This window comes from Mastigoproctus giganteus, chromosome 6 (genome assembly GCF_048544385.1).
Source record: "Mastigoproctus giganteus isolate SK-2022 chromosome 6, ASM4854438v1, whole genome shotgun sequence".
Taxonomy (NCBI): Eukaryota; Metazoa; Arthropoda; class Arachnida; order Uropygi; family Thelyphonidae; genus Mastigoproctus; species Mastigoproctus giganteus.
In genome coordinates, this window is record NC_143580.1 from 118,982,712 (window position 1) to 118,997,990 (window position 15,279).

General features: G+C 36.2%; 1 protein-coding gene across 1 annotated transcript in view; it reads left to right on the forward strand.

The window, feature by feature from the left end:
* Positions 1 to 15,279, forward strand: part of LOC150084535 (SID1 transmembrane family member 1-like) — a 222,965-nt gene that overhangs the window by 45,195 nt on the left and 162,491 nt on the right. Inside the window, exons 4-5 of the mRNA XM_090376278.1 lie at positions 9,274 to 9,410; positions 13,741 to 13,843. Coding sequence (XP_090232404.1) covers positions 9,274 to 9,410; positions 13,741 to 13,843 — 240 coding nt within the window. The remainder of the gene's footprint in view (positions 1 to 9,273; positions 9,411 to 13,740; positions 13,844 to 15,279) is intronic.

A 15,279-nucleotide genomic window follows, 5' to 3' on the forward strand; every position in this document is an offset into this window, starting at 1 on the left:
TATACAGTCAATTCCAGTTATTTGGGACACATCGGGACTAGTGCATTTTGGCCCGATTAAGTGGCTGCCCCAATTATCCGAAGTTTCACGTAAATAGTTAAAAATACAATTTACCCCCCCCCCCACCCACCCACAATTAGTTCACTGTACAATCAAATCACGTTACGACGAACTCACCACAGTAAAGTACCGTTCACTATACGATGTGTAGTAAGCGCCGGTCATTGTGATTATGTTTGTGAATTTAATTTTAATTCTATTAAACAGCGATTCTAATTAGCGAAAATAGGAGGAATATTATCCACAGGCTATAAAAGTAAAGATATATTAAGCACAAATTTACTCTTTATTAACTTACCAATTAAAAAATTAAATGATACATGAAAATTGGAAGAATATACGTGATAATCGGAATAATTAATACGTACTGTAATATGTACATACTAACTAGTTGACATTTCTGTTCACTGACATTTGTGGGTGGGGGTTAAAATTTAAAACAGTAAAAAGATAAGCAATCAATAACAAAGAACACGGCACACGCAAATTGCAAGTAACACAACACGCGCAAGTGAGAACGGAGTAACAAATTACGAAACTTTAAAAATAGCAATGAAGAGAAGATTCTGAAAATTATTTTTTTTATATGATTGAAGATTCCATGGAAGTGTAAACACATTTTACACATATCCATAATAACCCACAGAATTCCAGCTGTCGGTATTACCGCAAATTCAATGAGATCAAGTTTACTGTCCGTTTATGATAGATTGCACTTAACAGAAAAGCCCAATAAACAGGTGACTGCTAATTGTTTTATGGTTGTGACCTCCAGAAATCCAACTGAACTATGTGGTACGGTCGGGAGACAATCGTAGGGTAATCTCCAGTGCTGAGGTGTCCTGCCCCGATTAAACAGCATTTTGTCCCAATTAAGCGAAGTAAACCCTGGCTATTTTCTCGATTGGTTTTTGTTTTTTAAGATTTGTCCCAAATAAACGGCTGCCCCGATTAACCGGTGGCCCAAATAACCGGAATCCACTGTACTTGGATTTCTGGAAAACTTTTGATGCTGTTGCACATAAAAGACTGCTGTAGAAATTGGAGCAGTGTGGTATTAAGAGAAAATTATTGCATTGGATAAAGGGATGGTTGAGAGAGAAGACAGAGAGTAGTCCTCAATGAATAATGCTATTTGTGGACTAATGTTATTAGTGGAATCCCACAAAGTTTGATGCTAGGTCCATTGTTGTTTTTTGTACAGGTGATCCCCACTTAATGCTGATAATTCGTTCCATTAAAACAGTGCTAAGTGAATCAGTTTCAGTCTATGTCATGGAATATTTCCTAATCAATACTAAATGGTAGAGAAAGGATGTGCAAATGTCAATCAAATTATTTAATATTCAAAAATGTGTTTACATATAAAATATTCTACATTACATGTATGTAGGCGCCTCCATAGCCAAGTGGGAAGGAGCAGTAGTGCCTGTCACATGCTTCTTGATTAGACAGGGGTTCGAGCCCATCACCACCAAATACGGAAGATGCGGAAAGGTCGGGGAATGACCACCGCATATCCCAGTGCAATATGGCCTTAGTTGCTAATGCTCCTAAAAACCAAAAAACAACATTACATGTATATATAATTACGTTATAAATAACTAAATTATACATCAAAATTAAACTTAAAATATCAGTAAACATCACGAATTTATTAATCTGATGACCCTGGGCTGTCAAGTTTTCGTATCTTTGGACTGAAAAATGTGTCGATTTTGGATTGTACTTTGCCCTCTTTCTCTCATTGTACAATATCATGTAGGAATTGATTTCTTTCTTTAGACTTCTTATTACCTTTGAACTTCATCCATATCAGAGTTGTTCCCAGAAATAATCAACACATTTTTTTGAGCGTTCAAAAGCTTCACTAAGTCCTTTTGCAGTCAGCAACTTTATTATTATTATTATTATTGCTCTTATATTATTTCTCCCTGATTGGAGGTTCCACCTCATGATGGGTGTTGCTACCAAGTACAAAGGGTGGTTGTTGTTATGTCTGGTGTCACTGTTGGTCGAGAAACTCTGACTAAATTCAGGTGTTCAGGATTGCAACTTTCTGGAGTTCCTTGAGGTGTTCACTGGGACACCTATTGCTGCTAGGCTGTTATGAAGGGTCTTTGGCACCATACCAGTGGTTGTCACGATGATCGAGATGGTCTTTACTTGTTGCATATGCCACATCTCTTGGATCTCCTGTCTTAGGTTTATGTAATTCCTGATTTTTTTCTCAATGGATTTTCTGCAGGTTGCCAGTGTTGGGTACTGCTATGTCAAGCAGACAGGTAGCCTTGAAGTCCTTGAGTTTGTCACAGACATTGCCTCAGATATGCCAGACAAGCTGTACTTGCTACCTGAAAGTCTAAAACGCTGATGAAACTGCTTTTTCGATGACATTCAAGTTGAGTGGACCCAATTTTGGTGAAGTCCAGACAGTCTGTGACAGCCAAATCCTGTGCTTGCACCTTCACGATGGTGGGACTCTTAGTAACCCTGGGTATAACCTCCATGCACAAACACACTGTGGGTGACCACCCAGGTGTGAACCAATGTAGGCAGGGGTCGAGGTGTGGCACCCACACCACATGGAGGAATGCCACACCTCTGTGTTACCAGGCAATACTAGGTGGTAGATGACTCTCATCAACCGGTGCAGTACCACCACTTTGCTTATTGGAGGCTTGAAGTGGTGGAACCCATGTTTAGTCTCCACAGCTAAGTTCTGTTGAATCCTGTCCCACATCTTCGATCATGCAGTATGACTGATGACTTTTGAGGTTATGATGAACATCATGGGAGATCCAATCTTCCTTACATTTCGAGGGTGCGGCTCTAAAATGGTGTTCGCAGACCGGCCACTAGTTAGTACACCGGACCGAACCTGTTGGTAACTCTTGAGGAGGCTTCCAGATCAGCTACTGTATAATCTTGCTACCTGTATTCTGTTGGATAGTGATTGGAGGGAATCCGAGTAGTGTGTATACGGAGGGCATTGTTGAGGCCACGTTATGTCAAGGACCTGGGTATATTCTTACCATGTGTACGCCATATCCAAAAATTTCATTAGTTCATACAGCAAGCCTCCCCCCACACACTTTTTCTTACTATTGAACAATCTTCCTTCATACGTACTTCCTGAAAATTACAGTCTGCAGAATTTGAAGTCTAATTTCAACAAATATCTTCTTTCAATTTCTCAACCTCCAACCTAAGCATGGTACTAAGTCAAGGATCTGAGTATATATTCTTACCATGTGTACGCCATATCCAAAAATTTCATTACTTCATACAGCATGTCCCCTCCCACACACACTTTTTCTTACTATTGAATACACCATGTCAAGGACCTGGGTATATTCTTACCATGTGTATGCCATATCCAAAAATTTCATTACTTCATACAGCACGTACCTCCCCCCCCCATTTTTTCTTACTATTGAATACACCATGAATTGTCAAACTAATAGAGTAAGCTTATCTGCAAAAAGATCTAAACCTCCCAAACACTTCCTAGTTCATTTCAGAAATACTCACTGACACACTAGCAAGGCTTTTGTGGATTTATTGGATGATTGTTTTCTACATCAGCATGTTTGGGAGGCAACTAGAGGGAGTAATACTCTTGATTTTATTATCAGTAGTGATTCTTCATGCATTAAGAATCTGCAGATAGAGGAACCACTATGTGGCAGTGATCACAGTGTGCTGAAGTGAGATTTACTCAAAGAGGTAACTGCCATCAGGGGTAAAGGGATGGGTTTTTGCTTTCGTAAAGGCGATTATGATGATCTGAGACAGTATTTAAATTCTATACAGTGGGACCAACTGATGATGTTACCAACAGCAAATTCAAAATGGGAAGCATTCAAAGAATTTGTCTTGAATTCCAACTAAGAAATATTGTTCACTTTAGTTCACTTAAATATTCCACTTTAGGCCTAAGCGGATGTCAGATGAACTAATGAGACATATGGCAGAGAAGAAAAATGCATAGGATACATATAAATTAATGGGTGACATGGAAGCCTATGATAGATATAAGCTGGTCTGTAACTAAGTCACAAAGGAGATTAGGCAGGCAAAGGCAGATTATGAGAAATCTTTGGCAAAGAATGCAAACAAAAACAGAGAAGAGTTCTTTACCTATATAAATGCTAGAAGAAAAGGGATGAATCAGATTAGTGCACTGGATATTGATGGTTCAGCTGTTGATGATCCTGCTCAGGTGGCTAACAAACTAAACGAGTGTTTTGCCTCTACATTCACACATGAGGAGTTATTCAGGAAGGGAAATGCCAGAGATGAAGTAAACTCTAGTAGTGAGGTAGATGATTTTGTAATAACTGAGAAGAAAGTGGAGGAGAAATTGTTGAGGATAAACATAAAAAAAGCACCCGGAGTGGATGGGATCTATTCAGCTATATTAAAGGAGGCAGCAAAGTAAGTAAGCAAACCCTTAGCCATAATTGTGAGAGCTTCTTTGGACTCAGGGGAGGTACTCGTGGACTGGAGATGTGCAAGTATGACCCCAATTCACAAAGGAGGATCAAAGGCTGGCACAAGTAATTATAGACCTGTGAGTTTAACTTCTGTTCCAGAAAAATTAATGGAGGCACTGGTTAAAGAAGCACTACAGGATCAGCTAGACAAGACTTCAGTTATAGCTAGGACACAGCATGGTTTTGTTAAGGGAAAGTCTTGCCTGACCAATTTGATTCGATACTATGATGCAGTCACAAAAGAACTGGATACAGGGAATAACTTTCATATATTATATATTTGGATCTTAGAAAGGCTTTTGATACTGTTGCACATGGAAGGCTGCTGCTCAAAGTGGAGCAGTGTGGTGTGACATTAGAGAAGAATTGCTGCTATGGATAAAGTGATGGTTGAAGGGAGAAGACGGAGAGTGGTAATCAATGAACACTGCTCATTGAGGATTAATTTTATTAGTGGAATCCCTCAGGGTTCAGTGTTGGGGCCATTGTTGTTTTCTGTATTTATAAATGATATTGAAGATGGTATATCAAGCTTAATGTCCAAGTTTGCAGACAATATAAAGGTTGGCAGGGTTGTTAAGGATACTACTGACAGTATGCTGCTGCACCAGGATCTGGAAAGGTTCAGCAGATGGGCTGAGAGGTGGCAAATCAAGTTTAAGATTGACAAACGAAAAGTACTACATATGGGAAACAGTAACCCCAGAGCAACGTATCAACTTTGTGGTACTACACTGTCAATGGTTGAGAATGGAAAGGACCTGGGGGTATTTGTGCAGGCAGATATGAAGTTTTCTGAGCAGTGCAGACAGGCTGCAAGAGTAGCTCATGGTGTCTTTTCAATGATATACAGGAATTTTTCTAGCAGGGATAAGGAAGTGATTATTCCCTTGTATAAGGCAATGGTCAGGTCACACCTTGAGTACTGTATAAATGTGTGGAGGCCTCATTTCAAGAAGGATGTAGAGCTGCTGGAACGAGTACAGAGAAGGGCAACAAGATTCGTGAATGGAACAACGGATTGCTCTTACGAAGAAAGGCTAAAGTTTTGCAAATTACAGTGTCTGGAGACTAGGCACTGGCGAGGTGATCTGCTAGAGATGTATAAAGCCTTGAATGGTTTGAGCATGCTCAATGCTGATGGGGAATCTTCCTCTTGCTCAGAATAATCACCTGAGAGGGCATATTTAAATTGAGGAAAGACAGATGTAGGATAGATGTGCAGAAATTTGCCTTTAGCCAGCGGGTAGTTGTTTGGTGGAACCGACTTCCATCCCTTGTTGTGGAAGTTGATAGCCTAAAGAAATTTAAGTCGCAGCTGGAAAGTTATTTCGAATGAACAGAGGGGTGAAATGGGAGTATTGTTTTTTTTTTTTTTTTGGCTGAGGTTGCATAAGGTTGCTTTCTTGCATTATATGCCTCAGCTAATGCTAAATATACGTGGTCTCAGTTCTAATCTCAACAATGTCCATTTCCACTTGCAGTCTGCCAAATCCCATGTACTTTTTCTGACAGAATCTCATTTATCGGTTGATTCAACTACTGCTCCTCTCAGTTGCCCCAATTATATGCTGTGTGATTTCTTTCCCCTCAAAGGTGGTACTTATGCATATGTCCGTTCCGATATTGACTGTCAGAGACTTGGTAATTTGGGATCTCCTCTTTTTGTCAAATTCCTTAGTTGTTTCTACCATTCTCCCAACTACACTAATCACTTGGAGCTCTTTGACCTCCTCTCTTTGTAATTTGACTTTCTCCAGTTGGTCAAGATGCTGAGGCTTTTGCGATTACTAATGCCCTTGCACAGGATGTTCATTTCCCTACAAGAATACCAGACAATCCTAACCATACAGCAAACACTCTTGATCTTTTTCTCACAAAAAACCCTTCTAAGTACACAGTCGAAGTGAGTGGTCCTTTAGGCACTTCAGATTACAACTTGATGATTGTCTCCTCTCCAGTTGAGCCTTTATCTCGTGGCTATTCCCAACCTCGTATTGTTTGGCATTACAAAAATGCAAAATGGGATGACCTGTGAGACGTCTTTTCTTCTTTTCCTTGGTCGGATTACTGTTTCAAAACATCTGATGTCAGTGTTTGCTCAGATCATGTCAGTGAAATTATTCTTGTAGAAATGGAATCCTTTGTTTCACACTCCATTTTAAAATCTCGTTCTTTATCTAAACCTTGGTTTTCCAATAAATGTGCTAAGGCTGTTCAAGAGAAGAACGTTGAATATCGTAATTGGCTGTTTTTCAATTATTCAGTTTCATTTTCTGCCTGCACCAAAGTTCGCAACAATTGTAAAGCATTTATTAATTAGTCCAGACTAGATTTTGGACAGAACTAAGAGTAGAAAATTTGCTTCTTGCCCTAATGATAGCTGAACATTCTGGTCTCTTGCCAAAGCTATTGGCCACAACTTTTGCCCATCTCTGCCCCCACATCTGTCAAAACCAAATGGTTCTGTTGTCACTTCAGCCAAGGATAAAGCTGACTTGTAGCATCCCATTTTTCTTCCAACTCATGTATTAATGATCTTGGTAAACCACCTCCAGCCATTCCCCACACACTCTATTCAATGCCTCCTGTGGTCTTCCGCCAAAAGGATGTCAGAAGGATTTTGAAGAATCTTGATGCAAAGAAAGCTCCAGATCCTGATGGAATTTCTACACTTGTTCTCAAAACATGTGCCCTTGAACTTATTCCTGTTCTTTGCTGCCTTTTTTCACTTTTCCAAAGGTGTTTTTCCTTCTGCTTGGAAATTTGCTCATATCAAGACAGTTCTTAAAAAGGGTGACAAATTCCTCCCATCTAATTATGTTCTTTTGCAATTACTTCTACTCTTTCTAAAATAATGGAGAAATCAATTAACCACCAAATTAAACTACCTAGAAACCTTCCGTCTGATCAACGATTGCCAGTATGGATTCCATCAGTTTTGATCCACTGGTGATATTCTGGCTTATGTTACTCGTTTATGGACAAATTCAATGGAAAAGTTTGGTGAAACACAAGCAGTTGCTCTTGACATCACAAAGGCTTTTGATCGTGTTTGGCCTAAAGGTCTTCTAAACAAGCTTCCATTTTGTGGTTTGCCAACTGTTTTTTGTAATTGGTTATCCAGTTTTCTCTCTGATTGTTCACTGAGGGTGAGAGTAGATGGTTCTCTGTCTTCTAATTTCTACACTAATGCTGGTGTCCCCCAAGGTTCAGTTCTTTCCCCCACCCTTTCCTCTTTTATATTAATGATCTTCCATTGACTGGAAATCCTATCCATAGTTTTGCTGATGGTAGCACATTGCATTCCATTTTGAGAAACCTTGCCCTACTGAATCAGCTTCAACTTCTCGAATATCCACTACCAATTCCTTAAATGCCGATCTTCAGGTAATTCTCCAGTGGGACAAAAACAACTGAGTTGATTTCAATCCTTCTAAAACTCAGTCTTGTCTTATATCTCACAAAAAGGATTCTTCTACTCCTATGCTTATCTTTGGTGACACTCCGATTTCTAGGCAAAATGATATATCTCTTTTGGGGATTACCCTGACTTCTAATCTCTCTTGGCACAAGCACATTACAAATATTGCTTCCTCTGCATCTAAAAAAAACTGTGTTATCGACTTTACTTTTCTTCCAAACAGCTGTTCACTCTGTACAGATCACAAATCTGCCCTACCATGGAATATTGTTCCCAAATAATAACCAAAGCTTCGAAATACATATCAGTTTTTACAGTACAATAACGTGTTTTTTCTTCCTTTTGTTTTCCTTTCTTATGTGCCACTCCGGCTACTTCACCGCTGTGCCCAGATAAAGTTTTTAATTGAACTAATTAAAAATATATAACTATTTTTCTTCCTTCTTCCAAGGATATTATGTGGTTTTTGTAATTTTGGCATATCGCAGTATGATAGCAATATTTTATTAGTCATTTCCGAGTTACGTAAGAAATCCTGGAACGTATGTCGGGCACTTACGCAATTTTGGATTAACCAGGAAATCGATTATCCGGGATTTTCTTTTTATCTATCCCGGAAAATCGAGAGTCTACTGTATATTAATTTTACATAGATGAGTATGTATAAATTAATTTTTATTATTGAATATAGTCATATAATATGTTGGATTAAAGAAACTTCATTTATTAAGAATCCAGTATGAATTACTAATTTAACAGTTAAATTTGAGGAAGGAAATATGTGCAAGTCGCATAATTTACTTTGTCTGCACGTGTTAAAGTTTTATATTAATGGGAATTAGGCTTATGTTAAAATTATGAAATTCTTCTACCATTGTTCCTTTTAGCATAAGCATTAGTAGTGGCAAATGATGCAAGAAAGCAAGCTTATACAGCATCAGCAAAAAAAAAAAAAAAAAAAAAAACGCACGCACACACTTCTTATTTTACCTATCCATTCCATCCAATAGTTTGTGTAGTTCTTCCTTGAATTTATTTAAGCTATCAACCACCCATTGGCTAAAGGCAAACATCTGTACATCTATTCTGCAACTTTTCTTCCTCCGTTTGAATTTATACCCTGGTACATAGTCTGAGTTTGTACCATGTACATAGTCTGAGCAAGAGGAAGAATTCCATCAGCATTGAGCACGCTGAATGCTGAGGGGATTCTTTGTATTATGTGTAAAGTTATCATTGTGATTTCATTTTTTTAATATCTAACGTTAAAAAATTTACATTTCCTAACAGATACAGCATTCATGTATATCATCGCAAGTTTGTGTATGTTGAAAATATACCAAGCTAGGCATCCTGATATCAATGCTAGTGCCCATGCTGCATGCCTTACTTTTGCCATTATTATTTTTATTGGTGTATTAGGAGTGGTAAGTATCAGAACCTTGGCATTGTTATAAGTTTCTTTTTTTAATTGAATATGTAATTTTTTAAATAGTTTCTAAAAATATCACATCACGCTTTGTTTTTCAGTTGAATGTCTGAGGATGCTGTTGTTTCTCCACTGACAATGACCCATTTTAGGATCCACATTTGTGTACATCGTAAACTTAAAGTAATTAATATAATTTCTAATGAGATAACATTACTCATTAGGTGAATCGATTATCCATTATAAACTCAAGGCATTGCTATGAGCAGTTTTAGAACTATTTGTTCCATCATCAGATAGCAGGTATCCCTATTATCAACTTTGTGTTGAGCATTGAACAAACATATCAAATCTAAGCAAGCAGTAGATTGGAAGAAAACTTCCACTTAGAAACATAACTTATGTCACTTATTACCCGCAGGGGATTTTTTTTTTTTTTTGTTTGTTTGTTTGTTTGGCTGGTGCAGAAAAAGCCTCAGGCTTCCTTGCAACATATGGCTAATAATAATATTATAAAATCCCTATTATATTTTTAAATTTAGTGGATTCACCTTTTCAGGTGATATCCACACCTTTTCAGATGAGAATCCACAATGCTAATATAATTTGAAAAGATATTAGCAATTTAGACAGAAATGTGGATAACTCTTAAATTCTCACTAAATAACCACTCCTTTTTTTTTAAGTTAATTTATGTAGCCTTAACTAAATGTACTATACAATTAGTTATAAAATTTTAGAAACCTTGCCAGAACCCATCCTCAGACCATATTTGGCTGTACTAAAGGACAGAAAAACAAATTGTTAAAGTATAGAAATGAATAAATTAATTATTAATTAATTTATGCATTTCTACAAACATTCAATTATATATAATTTATGTTTTATACAAATAAAGGTAAAAATAAAGTAAAAGTTATTATTTAGAAAGAAAAATTTCATGGAAAATCACCATGCAATGTCATTTCCTATTTATATGTAGATAACTCTTTATCTCTGTTTTAACTATTTGTCTTTATTTCTGTTTGTCTGTGAGTTTAATATAAACCTAATTTTTAACCTTGAGTACTTTTTAGTCCTCATTTGGAGCAGAACTGATCCCCGTGATCATGAATCAAATGCAGTACATCTTTTATTTGATTTCAACTACTTGCCATTTTTGCCATGTCTAAAATTTCTCCTGTGACATTTCTTGCATTTCTTGAAGATCTTTATAGTCATGTACAAATATGGGGAAAAGCTTTCTACAACCTGTCACAGGAAATTGCTTGATATCTTTCAGCTTGCAGCAGTATTTCTTACTGCTATAAGGATGTTATACCCCTTCCAAAAACTGCATGAGAGTTGTTGCTTCCCTCTGATTGGTAGCAACAGTAGTCTGAGTCATGGTGCTTCACAAGTTATAGTGCCTAAAGGTGAAAATGATTTATTGATCATGGGCTGTAGTAGGGATGTTCTTTTTTGGGGGGAACACTTGTTTTAGAGCGAGAATCCACAATACAAGAAGGATGACCAGGAGCATTGTCAAGGATTACAATGCCTTAAATGCAATGCTCTTTTTGTGACATCAATTTATCAACCCATCTCTGATACAAAATATTGCAGTGCTTTAACCCATGTGCTTTAACCCATGCTTTCTTATTCAGTTTCCAAATCACTAGGAGTGAAGACTATGAAACATTTTTTTGAAAGTATGTGTATTCTCACTATGATAAACTGAAGGTGGGTTTAATTTTTCATAAAAACTCAACTGAGAACAAATTTATAATTACAGTAATCATTTACAAGGATGTCATAGTGTGCCAAAGACATGATTCTGTACATACTGCGGATATATGTGTGTGTATATTGGACAAATGGTACTAGTATGGAATGTACATTTCATCTAATGTACAGTAACTGAGGGTAGTAGTAGTAGTTGCATGTGATACAAGAAAGCAAGCGTATGAGCTTATGCAGCATCAGCCAAAAAAAAAAAAAATCACACCATTCCCTCCAAATTGCCTGTCCAGTTCCTCCTTAAATTTATTCAACTTATCAACTTCCACAACGACAGATGGAAGTTTGTTCCAGCAATTAACCACCCGCTGGCTAAAGGCAAATTTCTACACATCTATTCTACATCTGTCTTTTCTTAATTTTAATTTATGCCCCCTTAGGTTCGTAATCTGAACAAGTGGAAGGATCCCATCAGAATTCAGTGTGCTCAACCCATTATACACCTCAATCAGATCACCGCACAGGTGCCTAGTCTCCAGCCACTGCAATTTGCAGAACTTAAGCCTCTCTTGGTAAGAGGATCCCTTCATTCCCCTCACCAATCTTGTTGCCCTTCTCTGTATGCGCTCAAGCAAATTGACATCCTTCCTAAAATTAGGCCTCCAGACCTGTACGCAGTACTCAAGGCGTGGCCTGACCATTGCCTTATACAGAGGGACAATCACCTCCTTTTCCCTGCTAGCAAAATTCCTATATATCATTGACAAAACCCCATGACCTGCCGTGGCAGCCTGTCTGCATTGCTCAGAAAACTTCATATCTGACTGCACAATTACTCCCAGGTCTTTTTCTCATTTTCTACCGCCTTAAGTGTAGTACCACACAGTTGATACTTTTTTTCTTGGGTTACTTCTACCTATATGGGTTAAGTGCTATCGTTAGTTTTCTATCTCAAGAGTCCTGCACACACTTTGCACTGTCTCTTGGGATTTTGCTATGAGCAAGAGAATTTATTAAAAGAATTTGTTTACATTTGTTTATGGATATAATAATAGAATGAAACAAAGAATATAGTATTTTGCTCAGCTACTATTCTGTATTTACAGAAAAATATTTTTTACTGTGAAGTAGTGTATATTCTTCCATCCTTGAATTTGATGTTTGATTACTTAAAGTATAACAATTACATTCATATTCCATTAATATCAGTAAAACTGAAGATATTTCTTTTACTTCTTAGTCAAAAAATTCATTGTTTATGCAAGAAAGCTTAAGACCTCAGAATGTTTACATTTCAAACATTTGTGCATACGGCATACATAATTATTATTGAATAATTAATTTCATTAATTTAACATTATTCCATTATCAATTTTATGCCCTGTTTTTATATATGCATATTACCCAAGTATAGAGTATTTTTTTTATATTTACAGCAAGTATGGCAAAAGTAATTACAAAAATTAAAAAAGTAAAACAAAATATAACAAAAGTATAAAGAGTTTTACTGACACAGCTCATTCTGTTATAAAGTGATGTGTTTCAAGTAACACATATTTATTGGACACCTTGACCACTATTACAATGCAGAAATTTGAAGTTAGCTCAAAACCCACAGAAAGAGTGTGTCACATTACACTCTTTCTCACTTCAGTTTATGGCTCTCTCTCTCTCTCTCTCTCTCTCTCTCTCTCTCTGTGTGTGTGTTAATTTGTTTTACATATTCTTACTGTTTTAACTCTTTATTTGTGAGTACAAAAAATGGTCTGCAGTTTCAAATATCAAAATAAATTGCACATTCAAAAGAAAATTAAATCTTGTGATTGATTTGATTTATTTTAGAAGAGAAAGAAAAAGCAAGCTAACTGACCTTACATTCAATCTTTAAAAAATTCAGCCCAATACAAGATTCTTTCCTTTTCTTCTGATTGAAAAATTAGCCATCTAAAACAAAACAGTATTGCTTTTATGTTTTATTTCAATAAATTTTTATTTAACAACCTAATATGAACTTTATTTTATATTACGTTATTTATTGAGTTTTAAAACTTCATAAAACTTTATTTTCAGTCACAGTACAATATCTATTGATAAAATTAAGTTTGACGATTTATGGCTTTTATGGAACCTATCCAGACTGTTGTATGAAAATGTGAATGCTGTAGTATGCATTTTTACATTTTTTTTTTCCCCCTTTTTTCTTTTTTGTGCATTTTACCAGAATGACCTGTATTTGAAAATACTCCAATATTTTTAACATTTGCTACTGAAACAATATTTTTGTGAATATCAACACTCCACATTTGCTGTGAATTAGTAATACTAATTCACGGCAAATGTGGAGCATTACTTATTGAAGGTAGTGGAATACCACGGCAACTCATTGCAAAGGTATTCACAATATGAGATATAATTAAAATTATCCATTAAAACTACCTCAGTAGTAGAAATGATATATGTGTGTGTGTTACCCATGCATAATTAAACTCCTTCATGTATACAAGATATTTTCTAATTTCTATATTAGATAAAAATTCTAATACTCATGAAGAGTTAAGGAGCTATTTATGGAAGGGCTTCATATAATATTTTTTTTTTTTTTTCCATAGTTAAATGGTAGCATACTATTCTGGATTAGTTTTGTGATAATCCACATCATGTCTTGTCTTGCTCTTAGTGCTCAAGTTTATTACATGGGCCGCTGGAAGCTGAGTAAGTATTTCATCATCTTAAATTTAAATAATAAAAAACCTGCATGCATAGATCTCCCCATAGACTATGCACAAACACTGTCTTATTACATTTTTAGACATGCTAGCATATACATAATGCATCTGTTGTCTTTACCATGTCTGTCTGCATGTAATAACTTGAGTTATGGTGAATGGATTTTAATGAAATTTTATATTTTGACTTTTAAAACAATTTGTCAACCCATCTCAAATAGGACCAATTGAAATCCAACAGTTAATATTTCTTTGTCTGTCTGCATGTAATAACTCAACTCCCAATGGATGGCTATTCATAAAATTTTATATTTGGGCCTTTTAGAAAGATTTTCAAACACATCCCGATTTCATTCAAATCAGACCAATAAAAATCTGACAAATATTATTTCTTTGTCCAGCTCACTGCATGTAATGATTTCCTCATGCCCTAATCACATAAAAGAAAGGGGGGTAGGAGTTGCATATCCTTATAATCATTATCGAATATAGCTAGAAATATTAATTGTGATTTGTGCTAAAACTACTTTTTTTTTTTTTTTAATTTGTAAAATAACAAGAGAAGTTTACCTCAATATACTACGTAGAACACTTCTGTATGATACTTTCCAGAAATTAAAATGAAAAAAATTGAAAATCTTACATTAGAGTAACAAATAATTAAAAATCAATTTAACACAACTAAAAATCAATTTAACGCAATTAAAAATAAGAAAATTAATTAAAAGAATTTTTTCATTGCTCCAACCATTTTTTTTTTTTTTTTTTTACCCCAAACACAAGAGGTATTAGAACCTATAGTACTTAGCGTGCTTGGGTTGGAGGTTGAGAAGACAAAGGAAGATATTTGTTGACATTAGACTTGAAATTCTGAAAATTAACTGAATTTTATAACTTGTCATAGTAGCTGATTAGATGGACCAGACAAGGTCCATCTAATCAGCTTCTATGACTCCTTCTCCAGCTTCCCCAAATCCTTGCTGTTTTCCATATGATTGCATTCCTTTCAAGCTGATCCTGCATTACTTCTCCCACCTCTGACTGCATTATTTCCTCCAGAGCAGAAGTCAAGCGTACAGGTCTGTAATTACTTACTTTGACCTTTAGCATTAGCATTAGTAGAGGCATTTGATGCAAGAAAGCAAGCTTATGCAGCATCAGCCAAAAAAAAAAAAAAAAACCCACTTCCACTTCACCCCTCTGTTCGTTCAAAATACCTGTCCAGCTGAGCCTTAAACTTATTTAGGCTATCAACCTCCACCACAAGGGATGGAAGTCTGTTCCACCAACCAACCACCCGCTGGCTAAAGGCAAATTTCCGCACATCTGTCCTACATCTGTCTTTCCTCAATTTGAATTTATGCCCTCTCAGGTGATTTTTCTGAGCTAGAGAAAGAATCCCATCAGCATTGAGCATGCTTA